At 35.2% G+C, this 18,146-nt stretch overlaps 1 protein-coding gene across 1 annotated transcript; it reads left to right on the top strand.

The window, feature by feature from the left end:
* Positions 1–8,523: 8,523 nt before the first annotated feature.
* On the top strand, positions 8,524–16,356 carry LOC146905310 (putative metal-nicotianamine transporter YSL6). The gene is made up of 7 exons (XM_085730833.1): positions 8,524–9,106; positions 10,994–11,166; positions 11,784–11,881; positions 12,020–12,157; positions 13,780–13,969; positions 14,893–15,025; positions 15,154–16,356. Exons 1-7 carry the CDS (start codon positions 8,746–8,748, stop codon positions 16,086–16,088), a joined length of 2,028 nt encoding a protein of 675 aa, XP_085586959.1. The 5' UTR covers positions 8,524–8,745; the 3' UTR covers positions 16,089–16,356.
* Positions 16,357–18,146: the final 1,790 nt, after the last annotated feature.

Below are 18,146 nucleotides of genomic sequence, written 5' to 3'. Positions count from 1 at the left end.
GTTTGTGAGATCTCATCAGAACAATTACCAATGTTTCCTAATTTAACAATCAATTCTCTGATGACAAAATTTTCATTTGACATGTTGGAATTTGAAGCTGCAGTTGTAGATACCATTGAACTAAGTGCTGAATCAAATTGATTAACACATTGATCTGTTGTTGACTTATCCCATATTGGTGTGTAAAAACAATCTTAGTTCTGTTGTTCTCATGAAAGTGATTGCCATGTAGGCATTGAAGATGGTTGTGATTGATCAAAATGAGGTTGTTGTGGAACACTAGTGTTTGAAAAGAATTGATTTTCTCAATTGATCCTGGTTTTGCAGCTTGTTATGCCTTTGAAGTTGTTTGTGTTTTTTGTTTGAGTTTTGAAGTTCCACGGCAGTTAACTGCCAAAGTTTCCGCGGTAGTTAACTACCGCCGGTTAATTTTCGCAGCAGTTAACTGTCAAAGGGGTATTTCGGTATTTTACTGGTGTGTTTCAGCTTAAACACATGTGTGAACAGCAATTTTCCAACTTATCAACCGAGACGAAATAAACGTGCTGATTTTATTGTTCTCTAGGTCATAGCGCTATTGTTTACAACTTTATGTACTTTAGAGCAATCTAGTAGATTCTTTTGTAGACTCTTTACAGGATTTTTTGCTAGAGCAGTGATACATAAACATACTTAGGTGACATACACCCTTGTACCTCCACATATAAATGCAACATGTAGCATTCTCTCTCTCTCTCTCTCTCTCTCTCAATTCAGCCCTCCTCACTCAACATGTGTCATGTTTTGGTTGGTTGTGAAAAGGGTGGTACAATGTGTGTATGGAAAAATGGTGTCTATGTATCTTTATTGTTTTTGCTAATTGTAAAACTTCTTGTAGTCGGTCCTCTTGCCTATCAGTAATTAATTCCATTTCTCTCAGAAAAAATATTAAGGAAAAATAATACAACTCTATAATATTAAGAAATATCAACTACCCCATTCACAACATAGATATCGTCGAGAGAGATAGTAGACGTAGCCATCCTAAACGACGCCATACCCGCAAGGAAACAAGAAAGTTACATGTTATAGCCAACAAATGTCAACCCCAAAACAAGTCCATTACATCATAAGATAGTAAGGACTTAGGGGGCCACTTTTTCGGACTACGCCTCTCACACAAACGACCCAAAAGGTGTAAATCCCAAGAACCCAATAGGTGTATGAAGGTCGAGGTCACGAGAAGCTCTGTGCGACGTACCGCACAGAAGCGCTCCACAAAGCAATCTCCATCGTTGAAGCACTCACTGACAGCTTCTGGAGATGATGTCGTAGATCACAAAAAGAAGGTTAGCCAACCTCTTCGCCTGTATACACATGACCAAGTGTCACATTCAAGGTACGATTCATTCACCACATTTTAGCACAATATTCACCTCTTTCACATACTTGAGCATAGGAGTGCTAACGTGCTTGTAGGCACCGTTGTCCTATGCCGTAGAAAGTTGTTCTCCTACATGCCGAGACTCGCTTTCCACCGCGACAGACCCATTTCTACTAGAGCACTACCAACAACTCCTTGTTCTGCATCAGACAAGACAGAAACAAACTGGTTTTTTCTTAACAGTAATTCATGGGAGAAATTCTAACTGCTGAAATTTGCATTATACTCATTATGTTCATAGTGAGATGGCTAACCCGAGTGCATGCATCTTGTAATGAGGACAAGAAAGTTAAAAACACTCATTGAAAGAAACATCATATAGCACATAAAAAATATTGATGGCTCCATTTTTTTGTTTTTTTGATGTCTCGTTTGTTCATGCTAATGGTAACACTTCCATTAGGGTACTATCATAGATGAAGTTTGTAAAACTCCAAAATTAATTCCAACAACGCATTAACAAATGAAATGAAAACTTTGAACTATGGAATCCGTCTTTATTTTTTATTTTTTTTGAGAGCTATGGAATCCGTCTTGTCCATAATATTTTCCTCAAATATATTATTTTTTAGGCTGATTTTTCGACGATGCATAATTTTGTTCAAACATATTATTTTTTAGGCTACTTCTTATACTCTTAGTTGAAAACTAACTGCTCAGCTTAACGATCGGGACACAAACAGTTGTGCTGATTTTATTGCTTCTCTAGGTCATAGCGCTACGTTTACTATACATACTTAGCATTCTAGTAAGATCCTTTGCTAGACTCTTGGCAAAAAAAAATGCTAATAGTAAAACTTTTGTAGTCCTTTTGTTTGCTAGACTCTTGGCAAAAAAAAAAAATGCTAATAGTAAAACTTTTGCAGTCCTTTTGCCCATCTGTAATTAATTGAATTTCTATAAAAACAGATCATTTAAGGAAAAATAATACTACTCTATTAATATTAAGAAATATCTTTTAGAATTTTTTTCTCTCAAAAAAAATCTTTTAGTATTTTTGACCAATAACAAATAAATATCTTTGACTCTCGTTAAGAACCTCCCATACAAGTTTGGTACAGTCCAAAAAAAAAAAAAATTGGTACAGTAACGTAACCAATAAAATTGATCATATAAAATGTCGTGCCGTTTGCAACTTGGCGTGTTTACAAATTCCATACACACAAAGTTGTTTATCCTTGCTGCCACTTCTTCCCCCATAAATAAAAGATATAAAAAAAACAGAGGCACAATTCCATATAATAAGTCATAATCTCAACATTATCACCAACCCCTTCAAAATCTCTTTTTTGTTATCACCAACCCTCACCAATCAGTTACCTTTCATTGTCACATCTCACAAACTACCATATTTTGTCATTTTGTTGTATATTTTTTGTTATAAAGAGCGATACTTTCTTAATTAGATTCCACTAAATTGTATTCATAAAAAAAAAAATTCCACTAAATTGTTTCATTTTCATATTAATATAGTGAACCCATCTATATTTAAATTATAGTCTTTTTATAAGTAACTTTTTTATGAGAACCAAAACTACAATTAATTCTTTTTTTTTTTATGAAGACAATTAATTTTTTATTTTATTTTATCTAATTCTGAATTTTACCCTCAATCAGATAAAATGCAACCTCTCAAAAAAAAAAAAGATAAAATATAAGAACAATAACGCTTTAAATTAGTATGTGAATATATGTTATAAATTTTATTGATAACACTATTTCAAATGATGAGCGGATATCCAATAAAATCATTATAGTCTATCCTAAAAAAATCATTATATCCAAGAATATATGGATAAGAGGAAGAAATTGCAAGAGTCTGAGAGTTAAATCTCTTAAAAATGATCTTTTTCTTTTGATGTGATTCTATCCAACTAAAAAGATTAATATTTGCAATTGTACGCATAAGATACATAGTTTTTAGAAGAAAAAAAAAGTCATTATAATCTCTATTCATTTATTAAATAGCCTCCAAATATATTAAAATTATATAAAAAATCTCTAATTGATGCGAGTTCAGAAATGAAGTGAGAATATTATCAGAAATAAAGCACATAAATATTGTTAAGCTTTATGGATTAGGCTTGCACAAAAGAATCATGTTTTTGATCTATCAATACGTGGAGACAGGAAGGTTGGTCTAGGATTTGTAAGATGATCGATGTAGAAGTTGTGGAATTCAATTGGAGAAGAAGACTTTATGGATAATGGAGACATTGATAGTAGGGCATGTGATTTCAGGGATGCAGAATAAGAATAATATGGCAGAGAGAGGAAGAAGATGAAAACAACAAGTGTTTTTAATTTTAAATTTTGTAACTTTGTGATTTTTAAATTTGTCCCTATGTAACTTTTCGTTTTTAGTTGTGGTTCCTGTAATACAGTCAGGGACCATTTGGAAGGCCACCTAAATTTCAATTTTGTTATTTAGGTGTTTTTAATTTCGTCCCACAGTACCTTTTGTTTCGGTCCCTGTAATATAGTCAGAGATCATCTGTCAATCCACATAAGCGTGTTTAGCCAAGTCAGCACCCACCATGTCATACACTGTTAGCCAACAAGACGTTTTTGCAACAAAGTTTGACGGGAGGGACAAAAAGCAAAAAGTTATTAACTTACGGAGATTGTTTTAGAAAAATAAAATATACAGGGATGAAAACAAAAATCATGCCAAATTACAAAGACGATTTACATATTTAAATCTAGGGTGAATAGTGCTTTTCCCCTGTAATATATGTTATTTTCGGTTTTTCCCCTATGAAATTTTTGGTTTGATTTGCATCCTTTAAAAAAAAAAATCCGGCTAACCACCCTCCTCCCTCCAACGCTCCAAATGAGCATATGTGGCGCTAACATGGCTTTTATTTTTATTATTTCTTTTTTTTTTCACTTGCCACGTGTAAAAATCTATATTTTTTATTTCAATTTTAATTTCTAAAATTCTATTTTCGTTTTTTAAAATTCAATTTTAATTTCTTAAATTCTAATTTCGAAAAAATTCAAATTCGTTTTTTTCAAAATTCCAAAAAACTCAAAATTAGAAAGGGAATTTCTATCGTTTTTCTTCTTTACACCCTTGTGATTGTGAACATTCAGAAACATTGAAGAGACACAAACCCTAAGTTCCCTAACACAAACCCAGAGAAATCGAAACCCAGAAATTCGAAACCCAGAAAGTCGATGAAAACGATGAACTACAGTGCGAAGAAGAAAACGAAAAACCCAGGAAAGAAGAAGAAGACGGTTGGGAAAAACACGAAGGTGACGAACGAAGGAGAGAAGATGAACACGAAGCATGCGAATAAGATGCAGGAAACGAACGTAGGACAATCGACGGTGAAGAACAACGTTGGAGCTCCAGTTGCTGATGTAAGTTGTTTACTTTGCGAACTTTTTTAAATCCCTTTACTTTCTTGTGTTTTTGTTTGAATATGAATGTTTTCTTTGTTTATTATTGTTGTGGTCCTGTAAACGAGGAAAAGGAGGAAAAAGTTAAAGAACTTGTGAATTTTTTAGGGTTTTTAATTCATGTGAACTTGTTTATTGTTGTTGTTTGTCTTTTGCTGTTGTTGTCTATTATGGTATGTGGGGTTTGTTTGTGGGGTCTTATAAGACATGTGTCTTACTGTTATTGGTCCATTTTTTTTTGTGTACAGAACAACACTAAGTTCAACTGCATTTTTCACCATACGGGAGAGTTTGTCAGGGAAGAAACCATATTCTATAGAGGTGGGCTTCAAAACATTGTGTCTGACTTAGTTCCAGATGCTTGGAAAGTATGTGTAATTAAGCAACTTGTGTGTAGTTGGGGTTATCAAGAACTTGAGTTTAAGCTGTGGTATAAAATGGATAGGATAGTGAATGAGTTTGTTCAAGTTGACCAGGACCATATTGCAGATGAGGTTGCCATTTATGCTGTAAGTGAAGGAATTGATGGACAACTTTATGTAGAGCATAATGTTGTTGATATATCTGTCAAGGTTGATATGCCTCACTTTGTGAATTTGAATGGGTCTAGTGAGGAAGATGAAGACAATTTGTACATGTATTCAAGTGATGATGGTGGTGCCAAAGGTGTAAAGATTGATGACAGTGAGGATGAGAGGGCTACTGCACTTAATGATGAGGTTGCCTATGTTGAAGTGAATGCATATGTGAATGGAACTAATAGAATATATGTTGGTGGGAAGTCTTTGAGGATTAAAACTTGTGCTTCAAAATCACCATTGAAGAGAAATACCCCTAAAAAAAATGAGAGTGAAGATGCTTGCACATAAAGGGAAGAAAGATGATGATGAAGCAGAAGAGTACCATAGTGAGGAACTAGATAGCTCAGACCCTAATAACTCTGACCATGAAAATGGGCCCAAATATCCAAAGTTTAGAAAGGAGCAATTAAATCCAAAATATGAGTTTAAGTTAGGTATGGAGTTTAATTCACTTAGAGAATTCAAGGATGCAATAATTGAGTGGAATGTGCTGAATGAGTATCAAATTAAGATGGTAAAAAATGAACCAAGTAGGGTAAGGGTAATTTGCAAGGATGAATGTGGTTATTTGGTCTTTTGCTCTAAAGTGGGGACCAGCCACACTTATCAGATAAAAACTTTGAATGGAGACCACACTTGTGCAAGGACTATGAAAAACAAATCTGCTTGTTCTAGGTGGGTGGCTCACTTTGTAATGGTTAACAAGCTGCAAACAAATAGGAAGGTAACCATAGAGGACATCATGGATGACATGAGGAAGAATCATGTAGTGGGTATCACAAAAGGTAGGGCATGGAAAGAAAAACAAATAGCTCAGAAAATTGTTGAGGGTGATGCTGATGGTCAATATTCAATGATCTGGAGATATGTTACTGAACTTACAAGGGTGTGTGGTGGAAACACCGTGAAAATCAATGTTGATAGGCCAGATCTAGGATTACAACCCATGTTTAGATCTTTTTACTTTTGTTTTAATGGTTGCAAAAAAGGGTTTACAAATGGATGTAGGCCATTTGGTTGGGTTGATGGTTGTCACCTAAAGACAAAGTATGGGGGTCAACTGCTCATTGTTGTTTGTAGAGACCCAAATGACCAGTACTTTCCTCTTGCATTTGGTATTGTTGAAACTGAGTGTAGGGCAAGCTGGAAGTGGTTCATGGAGTTGTTGTTGGATGACAATGGGAGGGATAAAAGATATGTATTCATAACAGATCAGCAGAAGGTAAGTGTAGTTAGTCATTTCATGCAATTTTTCATTTATATGCTTTAAATATTTGTTTTAGTGTAACATTATTACTGTTGGATATTTCAGGGACTAATGAGTGTGTTTGAAGAGATGTTTGATAGTGTTGAGCAGAGGTTCTGCCTAAGACATATGTATGCTAACTTTAAGAAGAAATATGGTGGAGGTACTCTGATTAGGATGGGATTGTCATGCCTTATGTCAGAAAGATGCCATGTCTTGTTTTACCTCAGGAAAAGAAGTTTATGCACTTTATGTGCAATCTATTTGTTTCTGCACTTTATGGTGCTATATTGTAATGACTTGAAGCACTTTATGTGCATGCTTATGTAATCTATCCACACTATAATGTGCTATCTATTATGTGCTATCTATATAATTCAGTTTAATTGCAGTGTCAATTATGTGCTATTTATTATGAAATTAAACCAAACTTTCATTAAATTGAAACCAAACTTCTACAATTCATGGAACATACAACAACTAGAAAACCTTACATAAACTGAGAAATTAGAGAAGATTACATAAACTGATACACTTGAAAATCTTACATAAACTAGAGTTGATGTTTCACATAAACTTCAGATACAACAACAAAAAAGACCCAGGACAACACAAGTGAAAACAGTAGGCCACAAGTTTTCTTTCTTTCATTCTGCAACTTCTTAGTTTTCAGATGCTTGATAGAGACACTTTCTTTCACATAATGCTTGCCCAATTCCTTTCCAAATTCAATTCCAATTTTCTTCCCAATGTCTTTGCCAAATTGCCTTAAGTAATCAGATATCACTAAACAGTTTTCACATCCAACTACATTATTCTTTGAGGACACATCATTCTTTGAGGACACATTTTGAAAGGTACTGGAACCAATGTTGCTAAAACCACCATCACCTTCACTATTCTTTGCAGCCAGTTTTTGAAGCATGACTCTAACTCTAGGCTCATCAAGCTCATCATCCCATATTAACAATTTACAATGGTAATCGTTCTACACAAAAAACAAATCAAATTGTTTACATTAGAATACATTTTTTCGAATTTTTTTGACCAAATACATACAAATCAGATTTCAAATCACTTACCTCCCAATAGTTTCGACATCTCCAAAATTTCCTCTTTGGATTTTCATCTGTATTTGATACCCACAATTTCATCACCTGATTGCAGCCACACTTCGGTAAATTTTGTCCACTTGGGTACCCAACACCTTAAACTCTTCTTCCTCCCATTTCAGAAAGCCTAATAATACGAAAAAGATGAGGAATACGAAATATCAACTTCAACAAGTAGAATACGGATAAGAGGAAGAAATTTTTCAAATTTTTGAGTTTGGGTTAAAGTAATTGAAGAAATCGAAAAGGGTGAAGAGGAGTACGCAGGAGAAAAAGAGGATGATTTGTGTTTATATTTGTGTTTTTAAAAAAATGAAAATAGAATTTTAGAAATTAAAAGTGAAATAAAAAAAATGTAGATTTTTACACGTGGCAAGTGAAAAAAAAGAGAAATAATAAAAATAAAAGCCATATTAGCGCCACATAAGCTCATTTGGTGAGTTAGAGGGAGGAAGGTGGATTTTTTTTTGTTAAAGAATGTAAATCAAACTAAAAATTTCATAAAGGAAAACAAAAAATGGCGTATATTATAAGAGGAAAAACACTGTTTACCCTTAAATCTAAAATGTAATATTTACTTGATCTATGAAACCGCAAAGTTTAACTTATCTAAACTTTTTCCTTTTTTTAAGAACTTATCTAGACTTTTATTTCACAACAAAAAATAAAAAAAATAAAAATTAATAATTCCATTTCCGCAACTAACTCACGCAAATTAGTAGTAAAAAACAAACCGAACACACCACCATCTTCAGATTCATAACAAATTCAAGCACAAAAATTTCCTCATCCCTCGTCATATCCTTCCCCCCCTTCCCTCCACCCGTAATTCCTCCCATACCCAATAATTTCATTTCATCTCATCTCTTCCCAAAACAAAAATCCAAATCCATCACTTTCTCATCTTGTTATCACCGTTATTATTTATTATTCACAAATCACAACACTATTCACAATCTCAGATTCACCTCAAACATGGGTACAGAAACAACATCAATGGACATAACAGAACCATTGATACAACATCAAGAACAAGAAAACAAGAGTGAATTTCTAACCGAACCTGTTCCTGAATGGAAAGAACAAATAACAATAAGAGGGTTAGTTGTGAGTGGTGTTTTGGGGTGTTTGTTTTGTATCATAACACATAAATTGAATCTCACTGTTGGGATTATTCCTTCTCTTAACGTTGCTGCTGGTTTGCTCGGTTTCTTCTTTGTTAAAACGTGGACTGGTTTGTTGATGAAGTTGGGGATTTTTACTAGGCCTTTTACTAGACAGGAGAATACTGTTATTCAGACTTGTGTTGTTGCTTGCTATGGTCTTGCCTTCAGTGGTAATTTTTTTTTTTTATTTGTTTATTTACAGTTTTGACTTTAAGGGTGTTTCTTGTTTTTGTGATTTGGTTTGATTAGATTGGTTTTAGTTTTTGTGTGGATGTATGTTTGTTTTTTTGGAAATTCGGTATCTGGCTCAATGACCAACTAATCCAGAGGGGGCATTGGTATCTGGCTCAATGACCGACTAATCCTGGGGACCTCGGTGTCTGGCTTAATGACCGACTAATCCTGGCCTATGAAGCCCGGACACTCCTTGGAGTAGGTGTGTTCCTGTGTCGGACACATGTCGCTGTCCGACACCTATGATTACACTAAATTATGTCCTTTTCTCAAATATTATTATCGGTGTTGGGGTGTCCGTGTCCGTTGTGTCCGTATCTGTGTCTGTGCTTCATAGATCTTGTGGGACCAATTGAAGCCTAAGCAAAGCTTTGTATGAACCGACCCGACACATAAATTGTTTGCATGTTGGGGATTCGAACCTGAGACCTAGAAAGGAGTACACTCTTAGGTCCCAAACATACACCACCAAGCCCTCTAGGGGTTTCTTGTAGATGTATGTGATTTGACCACTCTACGGTTTAGTTTACAGTGCACGTTGGGTTATGAGAATGATTTACAACTTGCTGCATTGTAAAACTGACTATAGATGATTCAGGTTAGTGATTTGAGTTTAATTAGTTTAGTTTGGTTTGAGTTTTCTTTTGGATGTATGTGATTTGACCAAAATGGTTCCTCTACATCCGGCTTTGTAGTGTATCTGACATTGGGCTGGTGGATTAAGAGAGACTCAATGGGTGTTAGCTTGTTTTTTGTTTTTTCTGATTTATTTTGATTAGCTTGGTTTTTTTCGTGTGGATGTTAAAGTAGATTGGTCCAATTGGTAAGGAAAGGATTCTACTGCGATCCTACAAGGACTTAATATGTTGGCCCAAATCCCACTGCTGATTTACCTTAGAATACATTGTTGGTGGTTAATATGTAAATTCATGTATTAGCTCTCTCTTACCTTAGAATACACTCAGTGGGTGGATTCAGTCCCACGTCGGATAGATAGGATTCTTGAGAAAAGTTTATAAAGAGGAGGCACTCCTCTCCTTACAAATTGTAAGGATGAGTAAGACCCCAATTTTCGTGACACTAGTAAGATATGCTTTTCGGCTATGTTTATTCTCACTAGAGTCTTTTCAATGTGTGGCTTGGGCTTACAAATTAGGGACTCAGTTACACTCTACACTCATTTGATTTGTATGTAGTTCTGTTGTTGTTGTGCACCCTTTTTACGAATTTGGGTATGCCAAGAAGGACATTTTATCTCACAAAAATGAATCCAGGTGGAGATTCTAAAAGTAAAGGCAGAGTTAACAAAACAAACATAAAAAAGACATTTATTTGTCACCTAGCTATTTATGCAACATAATTCACATCTGTATAATGTAGTCTTACTCTTAACTTTGTTTGATGTGTTATGAATCTAACTGTATTATTTTCCTCATAAAAATAAATAAATGAAGCTGACACCTCCGCATGCGAAATTGAAGATCTATAGTATATCTGAAGTTGGAACTTTGTCCCTCGAGTTTAAAAGGCTCTTGCCTTTGAGCTGACACCTCATTGACAAAATCTGTGTTTGGTTTCCTTAGGAAACTATCTTTTTAAGAGCTTTAAAACACTCAAAATCTTTCTATGCAAAAGGAAAACCGTAGTGAAAGCTAAAATGTGGCTGCTTACTTTATTATAGTGTTACGCATGTATTTTATTCTATTTTTGTCTGAAGTCTAGTTAAGCAATCTAGTTTAACTTCCTCTCAGTGCTTCTGATAGTGGTGAACTTGTTTTTCCCTGTCAATTTGCATAATGTGCTGATCGTGATATTGTTGACAGGGGGGTTTGGTTCATCCTTGATTGCAATGGATCAAAGAACATATGAACTCATTGGCCCGGATTATCCTGGTAATAGAGCCGAAGATGTTAAAAATCCAGGCTTGGGATGGATGATTGGTTTCATGTTTGTTGTCAGTTTCCTTGGCCTTTTTAGTCTTGTGCCACTTCGTAAGGTAATCTTTCTGGTTCATTTTTATTACATAGGATTTGCAAGATTTCTTTCCTTTCTTTAGGTTTATTTTTCAACCATGGATAAAACGAGAGTACTAATCTTCATCAGCTTTCATGTGAGGTTTTATTGCTGAATGTTTGACATTCTATAGGAATGCTTTTAATGTTTTTATTAGATCTTTTCTTCAAAACCATACATAAGCTTGTTGATGAATGTTTGATTGTCTAATGTGCCAAACACAATGCTCCCATCGTCCTGTTTATTTCTTACTTTGGACGAAAGCACCAACTTGTGAGGAGGCATATATGGTCCAAGTCGTACGCATTGCTTCTGTTCTGGGTGAAAATATGAGCATTTCTGTGTTAAATACTAGATGGAAAATTATGATTAAAGGGGAATCATATGATTTAAAAAAAATCTTCTATAAGGTTTTTATTAAAAAAAAAAATGGAATCATTTTAGTAGTGTATCTAATGAGTGATGACACATGTGAATATAATAGTTGAATTGTTGGGAGTGCATATTTTGGTTAATGCTTTGGGACTTTTCTATATAGAGCATGTATGATATACCACTTCCTTTGCCAATGTTATTTAATATCTGTGAATTCAATTTCAGGTTATGGTCTTGGATTATAAGCTTACATATCCCAGTGGAACAGCCACAGCAATGCTAATTAACAGTTTCCATACAAAAACGGGGGCAGAACTTGCAGGGTATACTTATTTGACCACTTAAAAGCTTTTTTTATCGTGCACCTTGGATTCTTTTTACCCTATTGTTTATGAATAGATTGTTTTTGTTACTATTTTGTTTATTTACTATTATTTTTTTTTGTTATGAGAATCTTACAGGAACCAAGTTCGGCAACTTGGAAAGTATTTAAGCATAAGTTTCTTCTGGAGTTGCTTTAAGTGGTTTTTCAGTGGTATTGGAGATTCGTGTGGATTTGACAATTTTCCTAGCTTTGGTTTGACACTATTTAAGAACACGTAAGACTGCTATTTTTGGCTTTCTCTTCCTTGATCTGAATTCAATTTAGACTTTGTTTGGATAAACAGCTGAATGAAGTGCTTATAGTAAAATCACTTATCATACAAGTGCTTATATATAAGCTATATCTATAACAAAAGATATAATAAAGTCAAACTGTTTTCATATAAACTATAAGTTGTTTTCATAAGCTCTTCCTATAAGTCTCAACAAGTCCTTATGCCTGAATATAACCTCAAACTTAATCAATGAATAAATACAATTACTTATGCTCGTGGTGAAATCTCTATGCACTTGAAAATACTGAAACAACTTAATTATGATGATTAAAGATTTTTAAACCTTCTCAAGAAATTGTGGGGAGAGTCATAATTTCTTCTATTGGTGATAGAATTCAACCCTTAGCCACCACCATAATACAAACGCGAGGGTTGAATTTCTATGGTCACATGAATGTCTTAGAATAGTTGCATGTTGTTACAAATTGAGGGAGAGTGGCAGATCCAAATTGGGTTTCATATCATGAGCAAGATAAAATTATATCTATTGTTTGAACGTGGCCTGCGCTTGTCTCAGACTAGTTAATTACCGGGCATTCACATGAACACAATTCCCGGGCATTCACATGAACACTATAGTTAGATAGAATTAGGAGAAAAGAACAGAAAGGGGTTATTAAGTGATGTGAAGCTTCTTTATACATTGCAATTTGGCCTTGACCAACTCAAATATCATTGTAGATTTCCAAATCAATGGGTTTGCTGCTTTTGACTCTTTCTAAAATTGTTTGGAGATGGTTAAAGTTTATTAATCACCCTCTGAGAAAAGGCAACAGATACCACAAGCATTGAATGACTGACATACATAATATAATGCCGATATACATACTACATAGTATTAATGGTGTCATATGTGTTGGGAGTGCCACCTTAAAGGCATAACCTAGGTAGTTTTCATAAGGTTTGAGCAGTCCTGACCTTGTAAACTGATTTTGTAGGGTTGAGTATGACTGGAAACATAAATTCTACGATGATGCTAGATGGTCAGATCCATTATTGGGAAAATATCTCTGTTATTGTAGATGGATTTGTCCATTATTCAAAATTCCAAGCATGAGGGTGTGTGTGGGGATCCCTGTTATTCCACTTGCTTTAGTCCATGCTTAAGATGCTGAGTCCTATGTGTGCGGAATCATGAGGTGAGAAGTTGTGTTGAGAGCCTCACATTGACTTATAAAATTTAGGCAGTTCACATCTTACAAATCGGTTTTTTAGGGTTTAGTAAGCACCAAGCCAAATTTCTAAGAACCTCTATTGTCCATTTGTAGTGACTCTACAACCCTCTAAACTTTTGCTGGTGGGGTGCAATGCATTACAAGTGGCAACAACTTCCCCTAATACTCTATTCATTTTTCTTAATTCTATTCATTTGCTTTAGGTTTTACTTTGTGATGGTTTCTATTTCTTAACTGCCCTTTTAGCTGCATCTTACAACGAACATTTCTTCATTAATACCTTGACAAATTTTTCTGTACTGAATAGATATTTATTCTTTAGTAGCAAGTGGCGTGTCTGATGTGTACTTAATTTCCAGGTACTAACATTGCATTCTTTTTATGCAGATTCTACTTTGACTTCAGTCCAACTTATGTTGGATGTGGTCTTATCTGTCCTCATATAGTCAATTGCTCAGTTCTCCTTGGAGCAATTATATCATGGGGTTTCCTGTGGCCTTTCGTCTCAAAGCATGCCGGGGACTGGTATCCAGCTGACCTTGGTAACAATGATTTCAAAGGTCTTTATGGATACAAGGTATGGCAAAGCAAGTTATTTTGTAGAACATCAATTTTTTTTAATTTTTTTAATTTTTTGGGGGGCCAAAACTGCCAAAGATTCAATACTTAGGGGGCTGTTTTGTATTTAAATTAGTTAGGGGGGTTGTAACCGCAAGTTTTGGAAAGATAGGGGGCCAAAAGTGCAATTAAGCCTTTTTTTATCTTCATGCCAACACTACTTGTGATCCATACCTGTAGCTCTGTGCCAAGAATATAAGGAGTAAAGCCTTGTTATTTTGTATGAAATGCAAGTGTAAATTTGAAAATGATATAATGTTTTAATTCCAATTAGGCTTAATTGCTGTTTGGTCTCCTTACTTTCACTCGCTTTTATAATTGGTCCCCTTTTTAAAATCCAGTTTTTTGGTCCCTCACTCAAATAGTCAGATTTTTTACCCAAAAAGTAATGCGGTAAGTTTTTGTTGACGTGGCATAAAACTTACTGATGTGGAATAATCCGGGTTTATTTATAAACTCAATAAGACTTGCTACATCACCACTTTTAGGTCCAAAAATCTGTGAGAGACAAAAAAAAACTGGATTTTAAAAAGGGGGACCAATTTTGTGAGTGAATCAAATCAAGGGTACCAAAACTGCAATTAAGTCTTCCAATTATCAATTTTTTTTTTTTAAACGAAATTAGAGGGCTGAAGCATCACATGAAAATTTTTGACATCCCAAAAACCACCACCTATCACCTCTAACTATCAATTGAAGTATATGATATTTATCTTCTTCTGTGTTTTAACTTTATAGTCCAACAAAGGAAATAGCTAATAACATATCATAAATTGTAAAAAAAAAATAAAATAATGTTAGACCAGCATCAATACTGAGATATTAAATATTACTGTCATAATGTGATTGATACGCACAATATCCTTGTCATGTTTTGTGCAGGTATTTATATCTATTGCCCTTATTTTAGGGGACGGTATTTACAATCTTGTGAAGATTATAATGATAACCGTTAGGGAGATGTGGAGGACAAGATCCAAACAGAACAGCCTTCCCGTTGTGACAGAGGTTCTTGGTGAGTAAAATCAACTACATTTGAAATATTTCTTTTGATAAGCATGATTTCTTTAACTTTTTTTTATTGTAATCAAATTCTGAACATAAAAGTTAATTTGATTTTATTCTCCATATTCCTGATCTCAGATGGTGATAATTCTGAACTGCATTTAGAAGAAAAGAAGAGGAATGAAATATTTTTGAAGGATGGGATACCAAGCTGGATTGCAGCCTCTGGATATGTGGGTTTGGCGGCGATAGCCATCACAGTAATACCAATTATTTTCCCTCCTCTCAAATGGTACTTGGTTCTGTGCTCTTACGTCCTTGCCCCTGCCTTAGCCTTTTGCAACTCATACGGCACAGGGCTCACAGACTGGAGTTTGGCATCCACGTACGGTAAAATCGGTCTTTTCATCATTGCGGCAGCAGTTGGTACAAACGGTGGTGTAATTGCCGGTGTAGCATCTTGTGCTGTCATGATGTCCATTGTTGCTACCGCAGCCGATCTCATGCAAGATTTCAAGACCGGTTACCTAACCCTCTCATCAGCCAAATCCATGTTCGTGAGTCAGTTGATAGGAACAGCTATGGGCTGTATAATTGCTCCCCTCACATTCTGGATGTTCTGGACTGCCTTTGATATTGGATCGCCCGATGGCCCTTACAAAGCACCATACGCCGTTATATTCAGGGAAATGGCCATTCTTGGCGTTGAGGGGTTCTCAGAGCTTCCAAAGTATTGCATGGAAATGTGTGGCGGTTTCTTCGCGGCGGCATTGGCCATCAATCTTTTAAGGGACGTGACTCCAAAGAAATACTCACAATACATTCCTATTCCAATGGCAATGGCAGTTCCTTTCTACATTGGTGCTTACTTTGCAGTTGATATGTTTATCGGAACTGTGATATTGTTTGTGTGGGAACAATTGAATCGAAAAGATGCAGAAGACTATGCTGGAGCCGTTGCTTCTGGTTTGATATGTGGTGATGGAATATGGACTATTCCTTCAGCAGTTCTCTCTATTTTGAGGATTAATCCACCAATTTGCATGTACTTCGGGCCTTCCGCAAGCAGCTGAGTTAGAGTTAGCACGCAACTTTCCTCGCCCGTTTCTGAAATGTACTTCTGGATGACATAATTTGTTCAGAGTTACGCCAAGAAATTGCGTTTTCTCAGATATGCACATCCAAAGTAAATTTAGGGGTGGAAAAAGTTACTTCAGCTCAGTTAAGCATATTTGATGTTGTCTTTGAAACCTTAATGTTTGTTGGTTTATGTCTGTAAATATGCCATGGATCTGGATGTAAGATCAAAGGGGAATATCTATATTTAGTTTAATTTATTTACCTCTTTGCACGTGTCTTAAGTAAATATTAGGGGAAACTAATTTGACCCTCCAAGGGAGGGGAAGAGTGCCTTCATTATGTTGGTTAGTCTTGTATTGCATTCATATTCGATACAATGCATAAAATGACTGATGATTTAAATAAATGCCCAATTTAATTTGAATATTTTATATCATAGATCTTCAATTTCATACATGTTTTATTAATTTCAAGAATCAAATTGTACAAGACTAAATTGATGAAGCACTCAATTTTTTGTTGGAAAATGAGATTTTATAAGTATCATATTTTTAAGAGACCAAATCATCTGGTTCGATCCATTCAAAAGAAAAAAATGCATGTGATTAGTTGTAATTCAATACAAAGATAATTTTAATAGTGATTAGGTGCATCACTATCTACCTCTAATGGATTTCATATTTACATTATCATGTTGTATCATCTCTGCCTAGTTCTAATTGAACACATATCCCCACTATAACTGAGAATCCAGCCAGCTGATATGTCTCTTGCAAACTCTGGTAGGTTTTAACCAAGAGAATGCATGGAATCAAATTAATCTAATGTTTTAATAACGACTTATAATCATTTTGTTGAAAATTGTTCTTATCCCTTTTAAAGTTGTTCATTCCCTTAACCCAGTGGGAGTTAACCCACATTTGACATTTTTCAGCTGTAGTTAACTCACTGTCACTTTTTAGATCAGTTCATTCACTTTTTAAATCAGTTCAACCAATCTTAAAAGTGATTGTGTGAGTTAACTACTGAGTAAAAAGAATGAGCAATTTTGAAAAGGAGAAGAGCAATTTTCCATTTTGTATGATATCAAAACCCATTGGTTCAAGCCCAAAGCCGTTCCTATCATTTTATGGGCATTAGGCCAGGTCTGAGAGAAAGACCCCTTAAATAATACTTCATATTTTTTCTTGATAAATGATAAATGCAACCCACATTAATTATGGTAGTCGACTTCTCAACTATGTTGGCACCCAAGTTATCATAATAAAATGTTTTGAAATCCCAACTATGCTGACATCCCAAAACTTTGTGTGCCAAATGCACCACATCCTATGTATTATTAATAAAATAGAATAACAAAATGAAAAAAAGTTTGGGGGGCCAAACCAAACCCAACAAAGCTAAGTAAAACGATACGTAGACATATGAAACGTGTCTAAAATAACCCAACCATAATGGACCGTCATCATATTCCTAGATGAATCAAATAATCCCAGAAAGACTCTTCGCACGACATCATCACTTCGCCTTGTCCCAAGACTCGTGCTTGGGGGGCTGTGGACCGTCATCATATTCCTAAAAGCGTAAAGCCCTCCAAAGAAGGCTCTGAGCCCTCCAGAAGGGCCTGGGCGCCCTCCGGAAAGGCCTGGGCGCCCTCCAGAAGGATTCCTGAGTCCTGGCGCGCCCCCTAAAGGGCGCCGCCTCATTAAACTTCTAGAAGTCTCTAGAGGACGCCTAAAAAGCTCAAAATACACAAATACCCCTGTTGCTTGGGGACCAAGCAACCGAAACCCAAGCCCATGGCAGGCTATAAATACTACTCTTGAGAGCATTCTCAAGGCATCTAATCATCAGTCCAAAACCCTAGCGTACGATTCTTAGCCCTAGAATCCTTACCGTACTTTTGCAAGTACACATAATAAAAATAGGATATATAGATCAACATTGAGAACGCGGTTTCTTCAAGCATTTTGAGATGCAAAATCAATTTAAATGTTTTCGATTCCTCAAATTTATTTATCACAAAAGTAATTTCCATATAAACAACAATA

The sequence above is a fragment of the Medicago sativa genome, chromosome 7 (genome assembly GCF_051527215.1).
Source record: "Medicago sativa cultivar Bolivia chromosome 7, Bolivia_mono, whole genome shotgun sequence".
NCBI lineage: Eukaryota > Viridiplantae > Streptophyta > Magnoliopsida > Fabales > Fabaceae > Medicago > Medicago sativa.
This window is presented reverse-complemented; position numbering and strand designations above follow the sequence as displayed.